This window comes from Podarcis pityusensis (assembly GCF_964106645.2).
Source record: "Podarcis pityusensis genome assembly, chromosome: 3".
Taxonomy (NCBI): Eukaryota; Metazoa; Chordata; class Lepidosauria; order Squamata; family Lacertidae; genus Podarcis; species Podarcis pityusensis.
The window spans coordinates 120,572,967-120,593,467 of record NC_138026.1 but is presented as its reverse complement, the minus strand read 5'-3'; the positions used below and the strand labels follow the sequence as shown (position 1 = coordinate 120,593,467).

General features: G+C 48.3%; 1 protein-coding gene across 1 annotated transcript; it reads right to left on the bottom strand.

Moving 5' to 3' along the window:
- Positions 1 to 558: 558 nt before the first annotated feature.
- On the bottom strand, positions 559 to 19,308 carry LOC308474641 (uncharacterized protein). Its single transcript, XM_081001199.1, has 3 exons — positions 18,913 to 19,308; positions 4,440 to 4,909; positions 559 to 773 (listed from the first exon to the last, which is right to left on the bottom strand). The coding sequence occupies exons 1-3, from the start codon at positions 18,913 to 18,915 to the stop codon at positions 614 to 616; spliced, it is 633 nt and encodes a 210-aa protein (XP_080857325.1). The 5' UTR covers positions 18,916 to 19,308; the 3' UTR covers positions 559 to 613.
- Between the last annotated feature and the right edge of the window lie 1,193 nt (positions 19,309 to 20,501).

The following is a 20,501-nucleotide window of genomic DNA, read 5'->3' as shown; positions in this document are numbered from 1 at the left end:
TACCCTAGGGCCCAGAATTAGCACCTGGTACTGCTTGTCGTAAGGGACACGGGTGGCGCTGTGGGTTAAACCACAGAGCCTAGGACTTGCCGATCAGAAGGTCGGCGGTTCGAATCCCCACGACAGGGTGAGCTCCCGTTGCTCGGTCCCTGCTCCTGCCAACCTAGCAGTTCGAAAGCACCTCAAAGTGCAAGTAGATCAATAGGTACCACTCTGGCGGGAAGGTAAGCAGCATTTCTGTGCGCTGCTGTGGTTCGCTAGAAGCGGCTTAGTCATGCTGGCCACATGACCCGGAGGCTGTACGCCGGCTCCCTCGGCCAGTAAAGCGAGATGAGCGCAGCAACCCCAGAGTCGGCCACGACTGGACCTAATGGTCAGGGGTCCCTTTACCTTTACTGCTTGTCGTGTGGGGTTTTCCTGCACTGTGCAGGCGTGTGTGAGAACTGCAAAAGATGAGGCTTCTCTGAGCAAGAGGTGACCCACCTAGTGTCCCCACGAGATGAGGAAAGTACGTGCACACCGGGGGAAAATAAAAAATTATTGGAACCGATTCCACAATGAATGCTGAGACCTTTCTTTTAATGCTTTTGCGAACAGAGAACGGGATGCGCAGTTAAGATGTCTTCAGGGCGCTTCCTTCCACCCGGGTGGCTGGTTTCTCCAAAAGGCTGGTCATCTTGACCAGGAGGTCCTGGGATGCTTGGTCCAGCTGCTCGGCCAGGTGGCTGGTCACCCGCAGCATCCTGTCCATCCCCCGCAAGTGTTCGTTTAACCTACGCAGAAGAGGAGGGAGAAAATATGGAAACCCTCTTTAACCAAACGGAATAAAAACAAGAGGAAAGTGTTGTGGGCTTTTATGAGCAACCAGAAGAGGAAACACAAGACCCTGTCTTCTTCCAGCAGATATAACTGTCCAGATCTGCTTTCCAATGTCATAGCCCCCTCTGCAAGTGATGAACAGGAAGACGATTCAGAGGAACAGACTCCTAGCAGCAGCACCAGGGGTGAAGAGGAGCAGTCTGATGGGGGAATGGCTGCGCTAGAGGAGGAGAAGGAAGCTGGTGAGGGGAGAGGGGAGAGACTTCATCAGGCCTTGCTCCACCCTCCACTCCTGCCTTGCTCCACCCTTCACTCTCTGCTTCTCAATTTGCAAAAGCTCTGGTTTTCCCAGTAGTGATGTATGGAAGTGAGAGCTGGACCATAGAGAAGGCTGATCACCGAAGAATTGATGCTTTTGAATTCTGGTGCTGGAGGAGACTCTTGAGAGTCCCATGGACTGCAAGAAGATCAAACCTCTCCATTCTGAAGGAAATCAGCCCTGAGTGCTCACTGGAAGGACAGATCCTGAAGCTGAGGCTCCAATACTTTGGCCACCTCGTGAGAAGAGAAGACTCCCTGGAAAAGACCCTGATGTTGGGAAAGATGGAGGGCACAAGGAGAAGGGGACGACAGAGGACGAGATGGTGGGACAGTGTTCTCGAAGCTAACAGCATGAGTTTGACCAAACTGCGGGAGGCAGTGGAAGACAGAAGTGCCTGGCATGCTCTGGTCCAGGGGTCACGAAGAGTCGGACACGACTAAACGACTAAAAAACAACAACATTTTATGCACTGTGGCTTGCTGTTCTTTTATTGATTATTTTACTGCAATTGTTATTTATTTATTGCAATTGTTAAGAGTAGATTTCTGTTTAATTTTTATATGCTGGTATTTAATGTTATTCTACACTATTCTAAGGTTGGAGGTTCAAATCCCTGCAACGGGGTGAGCTCCCGTTGCTCGGTCCCTGCTCCTGCCAACCTAGCAGTTTGAAAGCACGTCAAAGTGCAAGTAGATCAATAGGTACCACTCCGGCGGGAAGGTAAACGGTGTTTCCGTGCGCTGCTCTGGTTCGCCAGAAGCGGCTTAGTCATGCTGGCCACATGTACGCCGGCTCCCTCAGCCAATAAAGCGAGATGAGCGCCGCAACCCCAGAGTTGGCCACGGGAATGTAACTCTGCTAAGTAAAAGAACTTGCTAGCACAAGTTAGGGAGGACAGTAATAAACAATACATCCTCTCCTGCCACCGTGAACATTCCTGCAATTCAGAAGTCCACACGGACCAGCAGCAGCTTTCCAGAATTTAAAGCAGGGCAGCAGCAGATTTCGGGGAGTGCGGACCAATTACCCACACTTGGCTCGCGCCGAGCTGAGAGGGTGCCGCCAGGGGCGCTGCAATAATGGCGAACAGCGGAAGGCAAGAGGCAGTGGAGGGGACAAATTTTGGCATCGCACAGGGTGCCACTGAAGTTTTAAAGCCACTGGGTAGAGGTTCTCTCTGGAGACGCCATTGAGAATTGAACCCGGGGCATTGAGCAAGCAAAGCAGATGGTGTATCACTAAATTCTGGGCTCCCCTGTGTCTAATGCCCGTTCATTTTAGTAAAGGTAAAGGGACCCCTGACTGTTCAGTCCAGTCATGGCCGACTCGGGTTGCGGCGCTCATCTCGCTTTATCGGCCAAGGGAGCCGGCGTACAGCTTCCGGGTCATGTGGCCAGCAAGACTAAGCCGCTTCTGGCGAACCAGATCAGCGCATGGAAGCGCTGTTTACCTTCCCACCGGAGTGGTACCTATTTATCTACTTGCACTTTAACGTGCTTTTCAACTGCTAGGTTGGCAGGAGCAGGGACCGAGCAACGGGAGCTCACCCCGTCGTGGGGATTCGAACCAACGACCTTCTGATCAGCAAGTCCTAGGCTCTGTGGTTTAACCCACAGCGCCACCCGCGTCCCTCCCATTCATTTTATCGTGGTGCTATTAAGCAGGGAGGGGGGCTTGGGTGTTTTCAAGGGCACAGTGGGTGTGCAGGAGAGTGGGGGGCCAGGAATATGAGGACAGGAGGCAATGGAGACCAAGGAGCAAGATTTTAGTTTCTCTCTCTCTCTCTCCCCTGTTGGGACACGGCATCCATCGCACAGGGAGCTGGTGGCTGAGTGAGTTACACAGCCGCAAAACCGCCAGCCAAATTCCAGCTCGGATGTGAAATTGAGCCGGGGCAATGCAAATTCCCCAGGAGAAACCCCTGAGAATCAGCAGAAAAAATATATAAAGAAATTGCTCTCGCTCAGCCGGTCCCAGTCTCTCAGCATTGCAGGCTGAATGTACAAGCGTCTCTCCTTGCAACACGTAATGCAAGGCCTGCAGGAGAAGTTTATAAGAGTAGGCACGGCATGGAGAAAACAGAAAGAGAGAAAGATTTTCTCCCTCTCTCATAAGACTAGAACTCATGGACGTCCAGAGAAGGTGAAAGGTTCAGGACAGGCAAAAGAAAGTTGTTCTTCACACAGCACAGAGTTAACACCGGTCTTGAAAGATCTGCATTGGCTCCCAGTACGTTTCTGAGCACAATTCAAAGTGTTGGTGCTGACCTTTAAAGCCCTAAACAGCCTCAGTCCAATATACCTGAAGGAGCGTCTCCACCCCCTTCGTTCTGCCCAGTCCAGCGCCAAGTGCCTTCTGGCGGTTCCGTCACTGCAAGAAGCCAAGTTACAGGGAACCAGACAGAGGCCTTCTCGGTAGTGGCTCCTGCCCTGTGGAACGCCCTCCCATCAGATGTCAAAAGAATAAACAACTACCTGACTTTTAGAAGACATCTGAAGGCAGCCCTGTGTTGGGAAGTTTTTAATGTTTGATGTTTTATCGTGTTTTTAATTTTCTGTTGGGAGCCACCCAGATGGGCAGGGTATAAATAAATAAAATAATAATAATTTCAGAAAGCGCAAACCAGGTAAGTTTGCCTTTAAGTAGGAGCTGAATTCAATGTGTCCCCCGCCCCGAGAAGGAAGGATTTCCTTTCCTCTGCCTGCTGGTTACTGTTGGGAAACTGTGTACATGCAGCTACTCACACAGAGTCAATTAAGGTTTGGCCGACAGCCAGAAGGCAATCTGAAGGAGTAAGTCTGCCTGGTGATAACAGAGGAATGGAGACAGCTCCCTGATTAGTCAAGCTCTCTCAAGGGAGTGATAATTAATGGCCTTCTAACTGGAATGTGTTAGTTCGGGAGTTCAGGAGTTCTGTGTGTCAGTGTAGGAGTTGTGAGTCGTGTCAGAGAGAGCTAGCAAAAGATCAGTGTTCTGTTCCTGTAAATAGTCAACTGTATATAATAAACACCTAACTACAAGTTCCTGGTTCCTGCTTCGTCTATCCTGTCTGCAGCCAAGTCGCCAATTGCTTCCATGGATTCTGCGTGTACTCTGCTAGGTCGGCTAAGGTCCTGCAACTAGTCGTAAAGTTGTGAAACACCAATAGGTTTTGCCAATAGTTACTTCCTTGGCTGACCCTTTCCACTCACCCTCCCGCTAATCCTGCAGAGCATTATATAGGATGTACAAAGCAGCTAGCTCTGTGCTCCATTGCTAAGCCCCGCAAAAAGAGCATCTGTTGTGAAGAAGCACCTACTTCTTTTTCTCGTCCTCTGCATGCAGATGATCATCTGCATGGATGTGTTCCTCCAACTCCTGCAGGAACTTCCCAAGAATCTCATGGAACGCCCCGTTGGCCTCTCTCACATCTGGAAGGGCTTGAGAAACGATGTCCTGGTACCTGGACTGGCCGGCCTCCAGAGCTGCAGCCTCCTGAAGGCTCTTCAGGTTGCCTCCAAGGTCCTCCAACAAGATCTTGAGATGGTCCAGCTCTTCCTGAGAGGCTGGCGTGGCGGTTGCCTGGGTCGTCGGCGTGCAAGAGCTCCCAGACCAGGGGATATGAAATGTGAAGTCGCAAAAGTCTGGGTTTGGGGACTGATCTCCACGATGTTCTGGGGTTGGTCTCACCGTGGCATTGCCCAGTGATTCCTTTTCCTTGCTCTGAGTGGGTATAAGAAGACTCAGCCCTAGCAGCAGACTCCAAACCGTGAGTGGTCTTGTTGCAACCTGGAAAAAAGGAAAGGCGAGTCACTATTCTCAGAGATGGGGTGTGGGTGGTTACACCTGAATTCAGTGTTGGGATGCTGCCGGGGAGATGGGGGCATTGGGCTGGCCCCCAGCTGGCTCCAGCCACCGGCCGGCAGCCGGGCGAACACCGGTCTCCCTTGGAATAGCATCAATCAGCGGCATGAGCCTCCGATATGTTCAGAAGCTGTGCCCGCTCTTATCAGTAGAGTGAATAGATCCTCACAACTGAAGTGGCGGACAGAGACATGTGTAAGCATTATTGACAGCGTTTATTCAGCATAGTTCAGGAACAAAGGAAAAACATGTCTGCTTCCCTTTGTCTCCAAGCGAAACAGCAACAGCAAAAGCAATATACAAATGGAAGTTCCCAGCAGACTGTGCTGGAAGTAAACAGGCATGTGACACACAACAGTCATGCCTGCTCCTTTTAAGGTGGAATGGAACTATATCCTAATATTCAGACCTGTTTTTCCAAGCCCAGTGCTTTTCCCAGTGCGGGAAAAGAGAGAAGAACTCAGTCAAGGGAGTTTGGGGTGTTTAGCCCGGGGGAGAGGAGACTGAGAGGTGATCGGATGGTCCAATTCAAATATCTGAAAGGCTTTCACATGGAAGGTGGAGCAAGTCTGTTTTCTGCTGTTCCAGGGGGTTGGGACCCCGAACTAATGACTTCAAGCTATGAGAAAGGAGATTCCGACTAAACATACAGAAAAACTTTCTGACAGTAAGAGCTGTTCGATAGTGGAACGGGCTTCCTTGGGAGGCTGTAGACTCTCCTCCCTTGGAGGTTTTTAAGCAGAGGTTAGATGGCCATCGGTCATGGATACTTTAGCTGAGATTCCCGCATTGCAGGGGGTTGGACTAGATGACCCCTGGGGTTCCTTCCAGCTCAACAATTCTATGAGTCTATGAAAAGGCAGGACAGAGGTTCTCCAACTAACTAACTAACTAACTAACTAACTAACTAACTAACTATTGTAGTTGTGAATTGCCCTGGGCATAGGGTAGTATATAAATTTAATTAACAACAACAACTGCTAATACCTTGTAGGCTGATTGGCACAAATAAAGCCCCTCGCCTCCATCACAAAGATCCTTTTCTTTTTTAATTTTTAATTTTTATTGGAAATTTTATTTGCAACATAACATAAACCCCCACCCCCCCAATACAGAAATCCACCCTCATTAAACGTGAACGTAACATACAATAAGCATAACATACAACAATACAAACAACCAAATAAAAGACTTCCTTTATCCTGTATCTGGCCTCCTTATTTACTTCTTATAAACTGTTTCCTTTATGAATAATTATTAAGATTTTTCTAATTATAATATCCACAAAGTCTCCTGCAGACGTTAATCAAAACAAGTCCAGGTATGTATTTTAGGGCACTGTTTTGCGAAGTATTCTCTGCATTTCCCCCATGCTTTTTGAAACTCTTGTCTGGTGTGATCTCTAATTGCCTCAATCTAGCCAGTTCAATGTACTCTAACAGTTTGTCTTGCCATTCCTTTTTTGTTGGCACAATTTCTTTTTTCCAGTTTTTAGCAATTAGGATCACCAACCTCCTTTTCGTTCAGCTTGTCCTTGCAATAATTTGTGTCCAGATTCCCTTCCTGCCAGGAAAGCAATCATCACAGCTTTGCTGTTGGCAACCAGCAACCGTCCCTGGCAAGAACCACCTGGCGACCTGCCACGGCTGTCTCTTGCCCACCTGTGCCCTGCACAACCCAACAGCCACACAAGAATGATCTGCCTTGCTAAGGTTTTTCCCTCCCTCTTTCCTTCTGGCATTCAGTCCCAAAAAACCCAGCGCTCGGTATTCTCCCCAGAGGCATCCAAAGTCCTGCAAAAGGAGGCACTTATTTATGTAGCGCACGGTTAATCTATGGAACTCCCTGTTGCAGGAAGCAGTGGTGAATACCAACTGAGACGGCTTTCTGAGAAGATTAGACAAACCCAGGGAAGGCTACCCCAATCAGGGGTAACAATGCTTCTGTAGACTCTCCTTCCTTGAAGGTTTGTAAGCAGAGGCTGGAGGGCCACCTGCCATGGATGCTTTAGCTGAGATTCCAGAAATCCAGGGGGGTTGGACTTGATGACCCCTGGGGTCCCTTCCACCTCTACCATTCTATGGTTCTGAATACCATTTGCTGGAAACCGCAAGAAGACAGAGGACTTTTGAGCACAAAGAATGACAGAACAGGATGATGGTCTAGATGGGTCATTGGCCTGATCCAACAAACTCTTCTCATGTGTTTAATTACTGCCTTTAATCCTTAATCTCCCAGGACATTCTATACAAGATCTCAAAGTAGCTGTCTTATTACAAAAGAATTTCAGAAATAGACTGGAAAGAGAAGTTGCTGAATTGCAACTTATTACCAAACTTAAAACCATGGAGAGACCTGGTCTGAATAGAGACATTGGATTCTTATCTCATTATACACGATAAAGCTATTTTTTAGCCATCTCACCCCTTGCTTCTTCCTGTAAGACCAATTGCAGTCGTTAACAGGCGTCAACAGGTTTACCACACCTATCAGCCAATCACCCATTCCCACCACCCTTCTGCGTAATACCCCTCCCCACCCTCTCAAAAAGCAGAGACATCACCTTGCCGACAAAGGTCCGTATAGTTAAAGCTATGGTTTTCCCAGTACAGTGGTACCTCAGCTTACATACGCTTCAGGTTACATACGCTTCAGGTTACAGACTCCGCTAACCCAGAAATATTACCTCGGATTAAGAACTTTGCTTCAGGATGAGAACAGAAATCAGGCAGCAGCAGCACAGAGGCAGCAGGAGGCCCCATTAGCTAAAGTGGTGCTTCAGGTTAAGAACAGTTTCAGGTTAAGAATGAACCTCCGGAACGAATTAAGTTCTTAACCCGAGGTACCACTGTAGTGATGTATGGAAGTGAGAGCTGGACCATCAAGAAGGCTGATCGCCGAAGAATTGATGCTTTTGAATTATGGTGCTGGAGGAGACTCTTGAAGTCCCATGGACTGCAAGAAGATCAAACTGATCCATTCTGAAGGAAATCAGCCGTGAGTGCTCACTGGAAGGAAAGATCCTGAACCTGAGGCTCCAATACTTTGGCCACCTCATGAGAAGAGAAGACTCCCTGGAAAAGACCCTGATGTTGGGAAAGATGGAGGGCGCAAGGAGAAGGGGACGACAGAGGACGAGATGGTGGGACAGTGTTCCTGAAGCGACTAACATGAGTTTGACCAAACTGTGGGAGGCAGTGGAAGACAGGAGGGCCTGGCGTGCTCTGGTCCAGGGGGTCACGAAGAGTCGGACATGACTAAACGACTAAACAACAACCCTCTCACTATCTATAAGGGTCTGGTGACTTCTGTTTCAGTGTATCTGAAGAAGTGTGCATGCACACAAAAGCTCATACCAAGAACAAACTTAGTTGGTCTCTAAGGTGCTACTGGAAGGAATATTTTTCTTGGCATGGTTAGGGTTGTTGTTGTTTAGTCGTGTCCGACTCTTCGTTAGGGTTAGGCTTGGGAATAAGGGATAGGGGAAATGGTTTTATTCATGCTTCTGAATGCCAGCTGTTGGAAACCACAGAGTGTGCTCTTGCACTGAAATCCTGTTTGCAAGGATCTGGTCAGCCATCCATAGGCCCCTGGCCTGATCCGGCAGACTCCTCTGAGGCTCTTAAGGTTTCCAGCAACTCCATTTGGTGCTCAGTGACAGAACCCAGCGCACTGGATTTTCCCCAGAGGCATCCGACATCCTGCAAGGGAAATGGAGGAGTTTCTCGTTCTCTCTCTCTCCCCCTCTGGCTGGCCTTTAGGGTAGAGTCTTCTTTGGCACTGCTTCCCACAGAACTTGCTGAGCCCCTCCTGGCTGCCAGAAGCTTCCTCCAGCAAAATACTCAAAGGCAGGTTTTGGTGGCCAAATTAAGTTCTGCTCTAATTAATCCATGAAGCCAGATAGAGATGGAGACAGAATCTGTTGGAAGGAAGCAATGTTTGTTTGTTTGTTTGTTTGTTTGTTTCATTGATCTCTCATCTCTCCTCCAAGATACTCAAGTTGGCCAACACAGTTCTCCCTCTCCCCCACCATTTGATCCTCGCAATATAACCCTGTGAGGTAGGCTGAGGTTGAGAGGCTGTGACTGGCCATTTGAAGCCCTGGTGCGACACCAAGACTCTAACCACTACTCCACTCTGCCTCTGCACCGGAGTATCTCTACACCATCCTTCATGGCAGAAAAAAACCGTTCCAAAGTGGCTCATGTGAAGAAAGGTTAAACTATAAACTCGTAGGATCACAGAAAATATAGGAATCTGGCTTACAACTACCTGAATGCCTTATAACAAGTAAGATCATTTGTCAGGGGTTCAGGAGCAGAGGCAAGGGCAAGGGAGGAAACAGAGAGCGAGGGGGAGGAGGCAGAAGAAAAGATGAGTGATGACGACGACCCGAGATCTCCGAGTCTTTCCAGTGAATCAGAAGATTCACAGAAAGGAGCACCAGTGGCCAGGGCAAGGGGGGAGCCTAGGGGGACACCCCAGGAAGATAGAGCCAGAGGGGACTCAGAGGGGAGCAGTTGGAAATCGGGACCAGCGTCACCGCCAGAGAGCAGGGAAGAGGAAGGGCGCCAGGGATCAAGCGCTGGCAGCTCACAACAGGGGGGAGGGCACGAGTCAGGAGTGGCCACACCTCCATCGGGGAGCGAAGAAACGGTCAGACGGAAGGTGGAAGGTTGGGCGCGCGTGCCAAGTTCAAATGCACAGGAAGGTGGCGCAGTAGGCAGCCCGGAAAGGGAGCCAGGTCCTAAAGCCCGCCGAAAGGAGGGAGAAGAGTCAGGGGGGTCAGCGTCAGCGTCAGAGGAATCCCGGAAGGAAGAGACCCCGGGGGGCAGAGGGACCCAGAGAAGAACAGTCAGGCGGAAAAGGTGGAGCAAGGCTAGGATATTAAGTTGGTGTACAAGGGGCGGAGACTCAGATGGAACTTCGCCGATCTAACCATTAGACGTAGGGTTGCACGCAGCAGCTTGAGAATGGAAACTGTAACTCAATAAAGACTTTTATTTAATGATCGCTGGCTAGCGTGATCCTCTGTGAGCTAGGATCTGGAAGCAACTCTGACATCATTGGTCCATCGAGCCGAGTATCATCTAATTTGACTGACAGGGCTGCCAACTTGAATAAAATATTGGGATGGCAGCATGAGGGCTGGGCAGGGGGCGTCAAAGGTTGCTGAGGGCCACCTATAAAGGCACTGGGGGCCACATACGGTCCTCGGGCCGTGAATTGGACCACCCTGGGCTAAGACTGTTGCCTACTGCCTGCCCATACATGCCCCCCAACATTTCTCTGATGAAAATAGGGACATCCTATTCCATCCTCCTCATCATCCCCTACTGATCTGACTGGAGTTGCCGCAGCCACTCTGGATGGCTTCCAACAGATATAAAAACATAATAAAACATAATAAAACATTTTTTAAAAAACCTTCCCCATACAGGGCTGCCTTCAATGTCTTCTAAAGGTTGTATAGTTCCTTACCTCCTTGGCTTGGGGTTGCATAACTCCATACCCTCCAACATTTCTCCAATGAAAATAGGGATGTCCCAAGGAAAAGGAGAGGGACGCGGGTGGTGCTGTGGGTTAAACCACAGAGCCTAGGACTTGCCGATCAGAAGGTCGGCGGTTCGAATCCCCACGACGGGGTGAGCTCCCGTTGCTCAGTCCCTGCTCCTGCCAACCTAGCAGTTCGAAAGCACGTCCAAGTGCAAGTAGATAAATAGGTACCACTCCGGCGGGAAGGTAAACGGCGTTTCCGTGCGCTGCTCTGGTTCACCAGAAGTGGCTTAGTCATGCTGGCCTCATGACCCGGAAGCTGTACACCGGCTCCCTCGGCCAATAAAGCGAGATGAGTGCCGCAACCCCAGAGTCAGCCACGACTGGACCTAATGGTCAGGGGTCCCTTTACCTTTACCTATTCCATCATCATCATCATCATCATCCCCTACTGATCTGACTGGGGTTGCCCCAGCCACTCTGGATGGCTTCCAACATATATAAAAACATAATAAAACATTAAACATTTTTAAAAAAACCTTCCCCATACAGGGCTGCCTTCAAATGTCTTCTAAAGGTTGTATAGTTCCTTACCTCCTTGGCTTGGGCGTTGCATAACTCCATACCCTCCAACATTTCTCCAATGAAAATAGGGATGTCCCAAGGAAAAGTGGGACATTCTGGGATCAAATCAGAAACTGGGATGGTTTCTATAGATCTGGGACTGTCCCTGGAAAACAGGGACACTTGGAGGGTCTGCCCAGCAGTGGAGGAAGCTGTTCAGGTGCCTGGGTGAGCCACCCATTGTGCGAACAGGATCCTGAACTAGATGGGCCATTGGCCTGATCCAGCAGACTCGCCTTTTGTCTACATGTTCTTCCTGGTACTTTGCAAAAGGGATGAGTGGAATCTGTTCCTACACGGAGTTTTACAGCTGACCCCTCTCTGGCAGAGGTCTTTATGCTTCACCCCACAGATAGATTCCAGGGTGCCTGTTTCCCTGAGCAAAGCTTTCAGCATTTTGGATTTCGTAGCTGTGTGAAGCCCGCCGACTGCTCTCGCCCGATTCATTTCTGATTCCTTCCCTTGCATGATCCAAACCAGCTGCCTATTAAGTGCGCACTACAAAGGCAGGCCTTTTTGTTTCCCTGCAAGTCACAGCCTTGCCTTTTCCAGAGAACCTGCGTTGCTGCCAGATGGCATCCGAACAGACTTCTAATTCGAGATACTTCCTTTGAATCGCAGTCAGGGAGCGAATTAAGGAGTCAGGAACTGTGCTGAATTGCCGTCCCACATCCCAGGATGAGACCACACTCTGCTCTGTCCCCTCTTCTTGTGGGGCATGGATGACCCAGCCCTACTTAAGAACAGGAGTAGGGAACAACAGTGGACTTTCAGTTGTTGTGGATTCACAGACCCTCCAACTGCCCCTGTTCTCCAGGGACAGTTCTGGATTTACAGAAGCCGTACTGGTTTCTGATTTGATCCCAGTGTTATTTATTCAGTGGTCTTTGTTTGCCTGAGCTCGAGTCTGGATTAAGGATTCTGAGCTCCTGTGTTCTGATTCAACACATGTTGTCCAATCACAGAACGTTTCAGGATTCGGGCCGCTGCCATTGGCCCTTGAACTTGCGATTCGCAGGTTGGAAGTTTAGACAGCCAATCACATTGGGAGTGGGAGTGGCCCAGGCTTCCAAAAATGTACCGTATTTTTCGCTCTATAACACGCACCCGACCATAACACGCACATAGTTTTTAGAGAAGGAAAACAAGAAAAAAAAATATTCTAAACGAAACAGTGGATGTATGATTTTTGTGGTTGATGCTGTGGCCACAGACATGTGATCTGACGGTGAGTTTAGGGTAGCCCAATGCAAAAATCCTGAGGATCCATGTGGATCCACGCTTTGTAACCACGTTTTTGCACCACTGCGGCCCCAAGCAACAGTGGGTGTGTGATTTTTTTGGTGCAAGCTGTAGCCATGGACATGCTATGTGATCTGATGGTGAATTTGGGGTGACCCAGTGCAAAAATCCTGAGGATCCATGTGGATCCGTGCTTTGTAACCAGGCTCTCTGTCCCTCTCTTCTCCTCACTCAGCGGCTCTTCTCCCGCTTTGCTGTTTCAAAGCGAGCCATGGAGGAGGGAAGGAAGGGGAAACATGGATCCTCTGCTCACGACTGCAGCAGATCCCCCTGCCATCCGTAGGCATTTGCTCCATAACACGCACAGACATTTCCCCTTACTTTCTAGGAGGAAAAAAGTGAGTGTTATGGAGCAAAAAATACGGTATATAAGCAGTTGCTTTGCCCCTGTTTCCCAGTTACGTAGTTCAAGAAAGGTTCTTGCTGTTATTGCTGTGTCTTGCCTTGTGGGTACCAACCTACAATTCACTGTTGATCAGGCCCAGTCAGAGGGGGGGCCCAGGCCTCCGATTCCAAAGGGGGCCTCGGTCAGCATATTCACAAACAAATAAGGAGAAGTTTTAATTATAATTATAATTTAATTATAATTAATACAGTGGTACCTCGGGTTACATACGCTTCAGGTTACATACGCTTCAAGTTACACACTCCGCTAACCCAGAAATAGTGCTTCAGGTTAAGAACTTTGCTTCAGGATAAGAACAGAAATCGGTCTCCGTTGGTGCGGCGGCAGGAGGAGGCCCCGTTAGTTAAAGTGATGCTTCAGGTTTAGAACAGTTTCAGGTTAAGAACGGACCTCCGGAACGAATTAAGTACTTAACCCGAGGTACCACTGTAATAGTCAAATTTGTCTACTTAAAAATAGTTTTTTAAATACATTATTGAACTATTAAAATGCATCTTAAAAAGCAGAGACATCACCTTGCCAACCAGGGTCCGTATAGTTAAAGCTATGGTTTTCCCAGTAGTGATGTATGGAAGTGAGAGCTGGCTGATCGCCAAAGAATTGATGCTTTTGAATTCTGGTGCTGGAGGAGACTCTTGAGAGTCCCATGGACTGCAAGAAGATCAAACCTCTCCATTCTGAAGGAAATCAGCCCTGAGTGCTCACTGGAAGGACAGATCCTGAAGCTGAGGCTCCAAGACTTTGGCCACCTCATGAGAAGAGAAGACTCCCTGGAAAAGACCCTGATGTTGGGAAAGATGGAGGGCACAAGGAGAAGGGAACGACGGAGGACGAGATGGTGGGATAGTGTTCTCGAAGCTACCAGCATGAGTTTGACCAAACTGCGGGAGGCAGTGGAAGACAGGAGTGCCTGGCGTGCTCTGGTCCATGGAGTCATGAAGAGAAATCACTGGCTGAAGCCACAAGGCAGATCACACAGAGTGGCCATCATGGCCACTCAGGGCCACATCAAGGAATTTGACACCACGGTTCCAGGGAAATGGGACTCCTACGCCAGCCGGCTGGAGTTCTTCCTCGCAGCCAATAGGGTGACTGACCCCAAACTGAAGTGGGCTACACTGTCAGTGTGTGGGGTCCTGCTATATTCAAGATGGCCCAGACTCTGGTGGCCCCAGCCAAGCTGAGCGATACAACGTTGAATGCAATCATGCTAAAGCTGCAGACCTACTGCCTGTTAGAATTCCTGTTCCATGATTGCAGTCATGGGATTGTTGTCTTTCACATGACGGTATATGTTTTGGGAAGTGACGGAGACAGGATGTTTGTGTTACTGTGTTCCGTGAAGTGGGACTATTGTCCTTTGTTCTTTTTCTCTTTGCTGTCTGATGCCAGAGAGAGAGGGAGCCATGTTGCAGTGCTCCGTGTGTGTTTATATGTAAATAAAGTAGATTAGCCAAAATGCTGAGTTGCTGAGTTCTGTCACGCAAGTTGCGCAAATTCTGCGGATCCCTAAGTGTGTCGATGTCTGTTGGCATCGGTTGCTGTGATGTTCGGGCTGAAGAAAACTTATGAAGCTCCTGAATGATCGACCAGGAGGGAGGGAACATGCCAGTCGGGCATGTGTCTCTGCCAGGGTCCTACTCGAGTGTAGGCTGAACTCCTGACACTTCGCTCCTCAGCCATCAGAGATTGCCTGCTGGCATGCCTTCTACGAATGAGACCAGGCCTCAGGTGAATCCATTGTGGCCTTTGTTGTGGCTTTGTGGCAGGCCATCCGCCACTGCGAATCACGACTCAGAGTTCAAGAGCCAAAGGCAGCGGCCCAAATCTTGAAATATTCTGTGACTGAACATCATGCATTAAATCAGAACACAGGAGCTCAGAATCCTTAGTCCAGACTCAAGCTCAGGCAAACGGAGACCACTGAATATGTAACACCCGGAATGTCCTGCTTTCCCCTAGAACAGGCTTCCTCAGACTTGGCCCTCCAGCTGTTTTTGGACTACAATTCCCATGATCCCTAGCTAGCAGGAGCAATGGTCAGGGATGATGGGAATTGTAGTCTCAAAACTTCTGGAGGGCCGGGTTTGAGGAAGCCTGCCTTAGAACAGTGATTGTGATGGCCTGGGATTTGGATGCTGAACCTGAGGGATCCCAGCCTGCACAGGATTCCCCACTTCCAGAACCAGCTGACCCGGGGCTGGGGCATGAGCCTGAAGGGTCCTCACCTGTGCTGGATCCTCAGGTGCAGGCACCAGCTGAGTCTGCTCTGACTCCTGAGGTGATGGAGGACCCATAGCCTGCAGGTGCTCCACTCTCAGCCCCGTCAGGGGAAGAGGAGGTTGCCTCTGGGTCCAGTAACCCTCCAGCCTCTCCTGAGCTGCAGAGGCTCAGGGCAGAGAGGCGGAGGGAACTAAGTTCCCGCAGGAGGAGTGCTCGCCTCCAGGCCAGGAGAGGCGAGTCACCTGAGGACCGGGGCAGATGAGGCAGATGAAAGCCAGCCAGCCCCAGTCCCAAGTTGTGGGAGCAACTTTGTAGGTTGCCAGTTCCTGCCTGAACTCTGTCCTGCTTTCCTGTGTGAGCTCCTGTCCCGCCCTGGCTCCCTGCTTGCAAGCCTGCTCCTGACTTCACCTGACTCCCTGCCCTGCACCCAGCTTCAGCTACTATGGACTGCCTCCACGTTGCACCTTTGACCATGGACCGGACTTGGACCTCGCCTATCGGGTAACCCACGGGACCAGCACAGGGATGGCCAAACTTAGCCCTTCAGCTGTTTTGGGACTACAGCTCCCATCATCCCTGACCACTGGTCCTGTTAGCTAGGGATGATGGGAGTTGTAGTCCAAAAACAGCTGGAGGGCCAAGTTTGGCCATCGCTGCCTTAGAACGTCCCTATTTTCACCAGAGTAATGTTGGAGGGTGTGCTTCTGTAAATATAGGACTGTCACCCCCAAATAGGGGCACTTGGAGGGTCTTTTATCTGTCCTGATTCTTCCAATATTCAGCTTCATGGTTCTAGTGTTATGAGAGAGGAAGAGAAACATTTCTCTACTCGCTTTCTCCATGCCGTGCATAACTAAGCGGAAGGTTAATTATGCTGAAGGATAATTATGGGGCAATGGAAGATGTGGGGAAATGATGGCTTGACGCAATGTTGTGCAGCCTCCCTGAACACCAATCAGAATGGATGTTCAGTAAAGAGCTGACATCATCCAACCTTTACCCTGGCTTTTGACAAATTTCCTGGACCAACTTTATTCTCGCAATGTTAAGCTGCTTTAGGCTGTTTTTAATAATGTTGCATGTCATTTAATAATGACATGCAACATTCATATTGTGCCATGCTAGATTTCAGTATGAATGTTGCAGGTTAGTTGCAACCTGCCCTGAGGCCCTAGGGTGAAGGGCGAGTAACAAATTTCAATAAGAATAAGAACAATGCCATTTAAGCGAGTTGCTGCCATAACCACATCTGGTGGCCATGAGCTGTACTGTCCACATCACATGGTTTGGTCATTTTTATTTTTCCAGAGATTCTGTGTTCTTTTTCGGGCATTAAGGGTCTGGTATTCACCAGACAATGAATCCCTTTCAGAGCGAGTTTGGAAACGCCTGAAAAAACATGATCTCAGACAAGCATAAGAAAGAGGAAAAACATATGATCAGCCCTGGCTTTGAAAGGGCCACCAAATGCCTGGCCCATAAAGGATTTATTTTCGCATAACCAAGTTCTTAACCACACAGCGTCGTATTTCCCTGGACTCTCCCTTTCCCGTTCGAAGCCTCTTTTCTCTCTCATCTTCTGCAGATGGTTACATACCCTCCAACGATTCTCTGATGAAAACAGGGGTGTCCTATTCCATAATAACATTAACAACAACCATTTTACTACTTATGCCCTGCCCATCTGACTGGGTTGCCCCAGGCACTCTGGGTGGCTTCCAACAAATATAAAGGTAAAGGGACCCCTGACCATTAGGTCCAGTTGTGGCCGACTCTGGGGTTGCGGCGCTCATCTCGGTTTATTGGTCGAGGGAGCCAGAGTACAGCTTCCAGGTCATGTGGCCAGCATGACTAAGCCGCTTCTGGCAAACCAGAGCAGTGCACGGAAACGCCGTTTACCTTCCTGCCAGAGCGGTACCTCTTTATCTCCTTGCACTTTGACGTGCTTTCAAACTGCTAGGTTGGCAGGAAGAGGGACCAAGCAACGGAAGCTCACCCCGTCACGGGGATTCGAACCGCTGACCTTCTGATCTGCAAGTCCTAGGCTCTGGGGTTTAGACCACAGCGCCACCCACGTCCCACATAAAAACATAATAAAACTTTTTTTTAAAAAACCTTCCCTATATAGGGGTTGCCTTTCGATGGTTTGGGTTTCAGATAACTCCATATGCTCTGACATTTCTCTGATGAAAATAGAGACATCCAGGGGTGTGGGAGATAAATATTTGGGGGGGTAATGATTTTTGTTCTGTTGTGTAAGTTTGTGCAGGTTTTTTGTGTCAGCGTCACCTTGTATGTGTTATGTCACTGTTAAATTGCTTGTAAGATTCTTATTTGTATATCTATCTCTTTCTTTCTTTCTTTTTAAATTTTATTCATTTTTCTTTTTCATTCATCCTCCCTCCCTCCCCTTCAGGGCTTCCCCCAACTTCCGCTTCTGGTTTGTTTCTCTTTTCACCCACTTTGCTATCTCCTAACAGAAAAAGTTGTTAATAACATAACATCAAGCCTAAAAACATAAAATAAAAGTAAATACACTATAATATTTCACTATTTTCTAAACATTTTCTAATAATTTCTAATACTTCTAAGAATTTCTAATTTCTAATACTAATAATAATAATACTAATAATTTCTGATAATGTGAATGTTTATTTAAATCCTGCCATCAAGTCTATTGACTTTCTTTGTTTCTGCAAATATAATATAAATAGTTCCCATTCTTTTTCAAAGTCACTGTTGTTTGTTTCTCTCAATCTATCTTTCATTTTTGCCAGTTCTGCATGGTTCATCAATTTCTCTTGCCATTGTACTTTAGTAGGTATTTCTCCAGTCTTCCAATTTTGTGCAATCAATATTCTTGCTGCTGTAGTGGCATACATAAATAAAGTCCTCACTTCTTTTGATATGTCTATCTCTTTCAAGTTGCCCCCGGATGAAGGAATTTCAGGAAAAAACGCTTTGGTGCTTTTAGTAAATTGTTTGTGGCACATCTGAGAGCTCAAACACAAGTTACTGGCTCTTGGAGTCCCTTCCAACTATACAATTATACGATTCTCTTTCGGTTTTGTGCAGTGCGTTCCGTGTTTTTGGTTTCTGTAGTTGTTTACACACACACACAGCAAAACCTTGGAGACCCGTGAGCCTTCGAATTACCGGGTGTTTTTTAGAAAGAAAAAAAATAGCAGAAGGAGGATGATTGAATCTGATGAGGTCCATGACACTGGGAGATGTTTTGGATTTTGTTTACCCTTCCCCCCCCCCCATTACATTTTCCCTAAAAGATTTCCTTAATTTGCATATGCAGATGAAATAGTCAGTGTTATGACTTATGGTCCTGTGTGCCTGCCCTGCCGGTCTTTTAAGAATCTAGCTTCCCCTCTTTAGAACCACTGCTCTTTTTTTCTCATGTGCAATGAATGCACCTTTAACAGATAAGTTAACTGACTAAATCTCAGATGATCAATTAAGTAAGGGGTTTTGCTTTGTTTTAGATGACCCTAGCCTGGCTTTTAATGAAAATGCAGAGTAGCAAATTCGACCTGCATTAGTGCTGTGAGGTTGTTTTCAGACAACCAGCCCGTTGAGCTTCCATCCCAGTTTGCTTGTCACACGCTTTGCTGAGAGGTTAGGCAACATTATTGCACATTTGTTCTGATTTGCTTGTGGGGAGGTTAGACTGAAAAGCATTTTCCACACCTGCCCTGTTTCAGGTACTAAAGGTTTCTCAGAATGCAGATTGGACAACTCCTAATTTGAAAACCGCTTCAAGACAGGAATAGATAAGCAGATCAACTCCAACCTCTCCCTCCACACAAAACACCTATTTTTAATATGCTGGGCAATGATAATATGAACCAAAAAGTCTCCGACTCACCATGGCAGAGATCTCTCCGGTGCAATTCAATGCGAACTTCAGCAGTGGATCAGAGTGACAGCTGTCCTCCAACGTCAGCGATGCAATGGGCAATTTAAAAACGTCTCTGGGAGTCGTCTGCCCTAAGATCTCCTCCAGCGATCTCTCTGGAATTCCCTGTGGGTCAGTTATGGATTCAACCCAAGTCAATCTACCAGTCAAGAGGACCAGCTCTGTGCATGGGGAGGCTAGACAGACGGACTGTGTCAGCAGAAAGCATTTGTTGTGAGCGCAGTTTCCTTCCTTCGCAGTGCTGTGGCAGTGTGTGTGTTTTCAATTTACTTAACTTCTGTGGAATGCTAATGACTGACCAAGAGAGAGAGAGAGAGAGAGTTAGAGATCTGGTTTAAAAGAGGAGAAAGGAGGCCCAACGCTGAGGAAGCAAAGAAGGAACATGCCGTTCTCACCATTAATAACAACAGGGCTGGATTTGGGCTTTAGGAGGCAGCAAGCCATGATATTGCCATGGACGGGCTGCAGCTCAGTGGAAGAGCACTTGATTAGTATGAATCAAAGAGATGGAAGTGCTATGGAAAAATCTAGGTGCGAGGCTGCTCAGCCACCCAGCTGGTGGGGCAGAGCCCGCGGGTCCCTGCGAAATAAAGGAAGGAGTCCAGCCACCAACCGGAGCAAATAGCTGTAGACCAAAGTTTATTGCGCAACAGGTTCAAAGGGGAATTTTGAACCCCGAGGATGGGGTGAGAAGGACTTTTAAAAGTTTCTTTCTTATCTCAGCTTACAGTTCATTAAGCATCATCACTACATCATTGCTACATTAGAAAAAGGGAGGGTTATATATGATTAAATAAGGGACGCGGGTGGTTGGCGGTTCGAATCCCCGTGACGGGGTGAGCTCCCGTTGCTCGGTCCCTGCTCCTGCCAACCTAGCATTTCGAAAGCACGTCAAAGTGCAAGTACCGTATTTTTTGCTCTATAAGACTCACTTTTTCCCTCCTAAAAAGTAAGGGGAAATGTGTGTGCGTCTTATGGAGCGAATGCAGGCTGCGCAGCTATCCCAGAAGCCAGAACAGCAAGAGGGATTGCTGCTTTCACTGCGTAGCGATCACTCTTGCTGTTCTGGCTTCTGAGATTCAGAATTTTTTTTCCTTGTTTTCCTCCTCCAAAAACTAGGTGTGCCCTGTGGTCTGGTGCGTCTTATACAGCGAAAAATATGGTAGGTAAATAGGTACCGCTCCAGCGGGAAGGGAAACAGCGTTTCCGTGCGCTGCTCTGGTTCGCCAGAAGCGGCTTAGTCATGCTGGCCACATGACCCGGAAGCTGTACGCCGGCTCCTTCAGCCAATAAAGCGAGATGAGCGCCGCAGCCCCAGAGTCGGCCACAACTGGACCTAACGGTCAGGGGTCCCTTTACCTTTACCTAGACATGATTAACATAGGAGGAATGTGTTGGGGCAACAGGCGGATATAGGATATGTATTGGGAAGTACATTCTAAGCACCTACTACAAAGGGACAGTAGAACGTTGGTTTGCATAGTCTGCCACCTGGGCAAGTCCGGAGGAGTGCCTCTGCCCAGCGATTGACACCTATG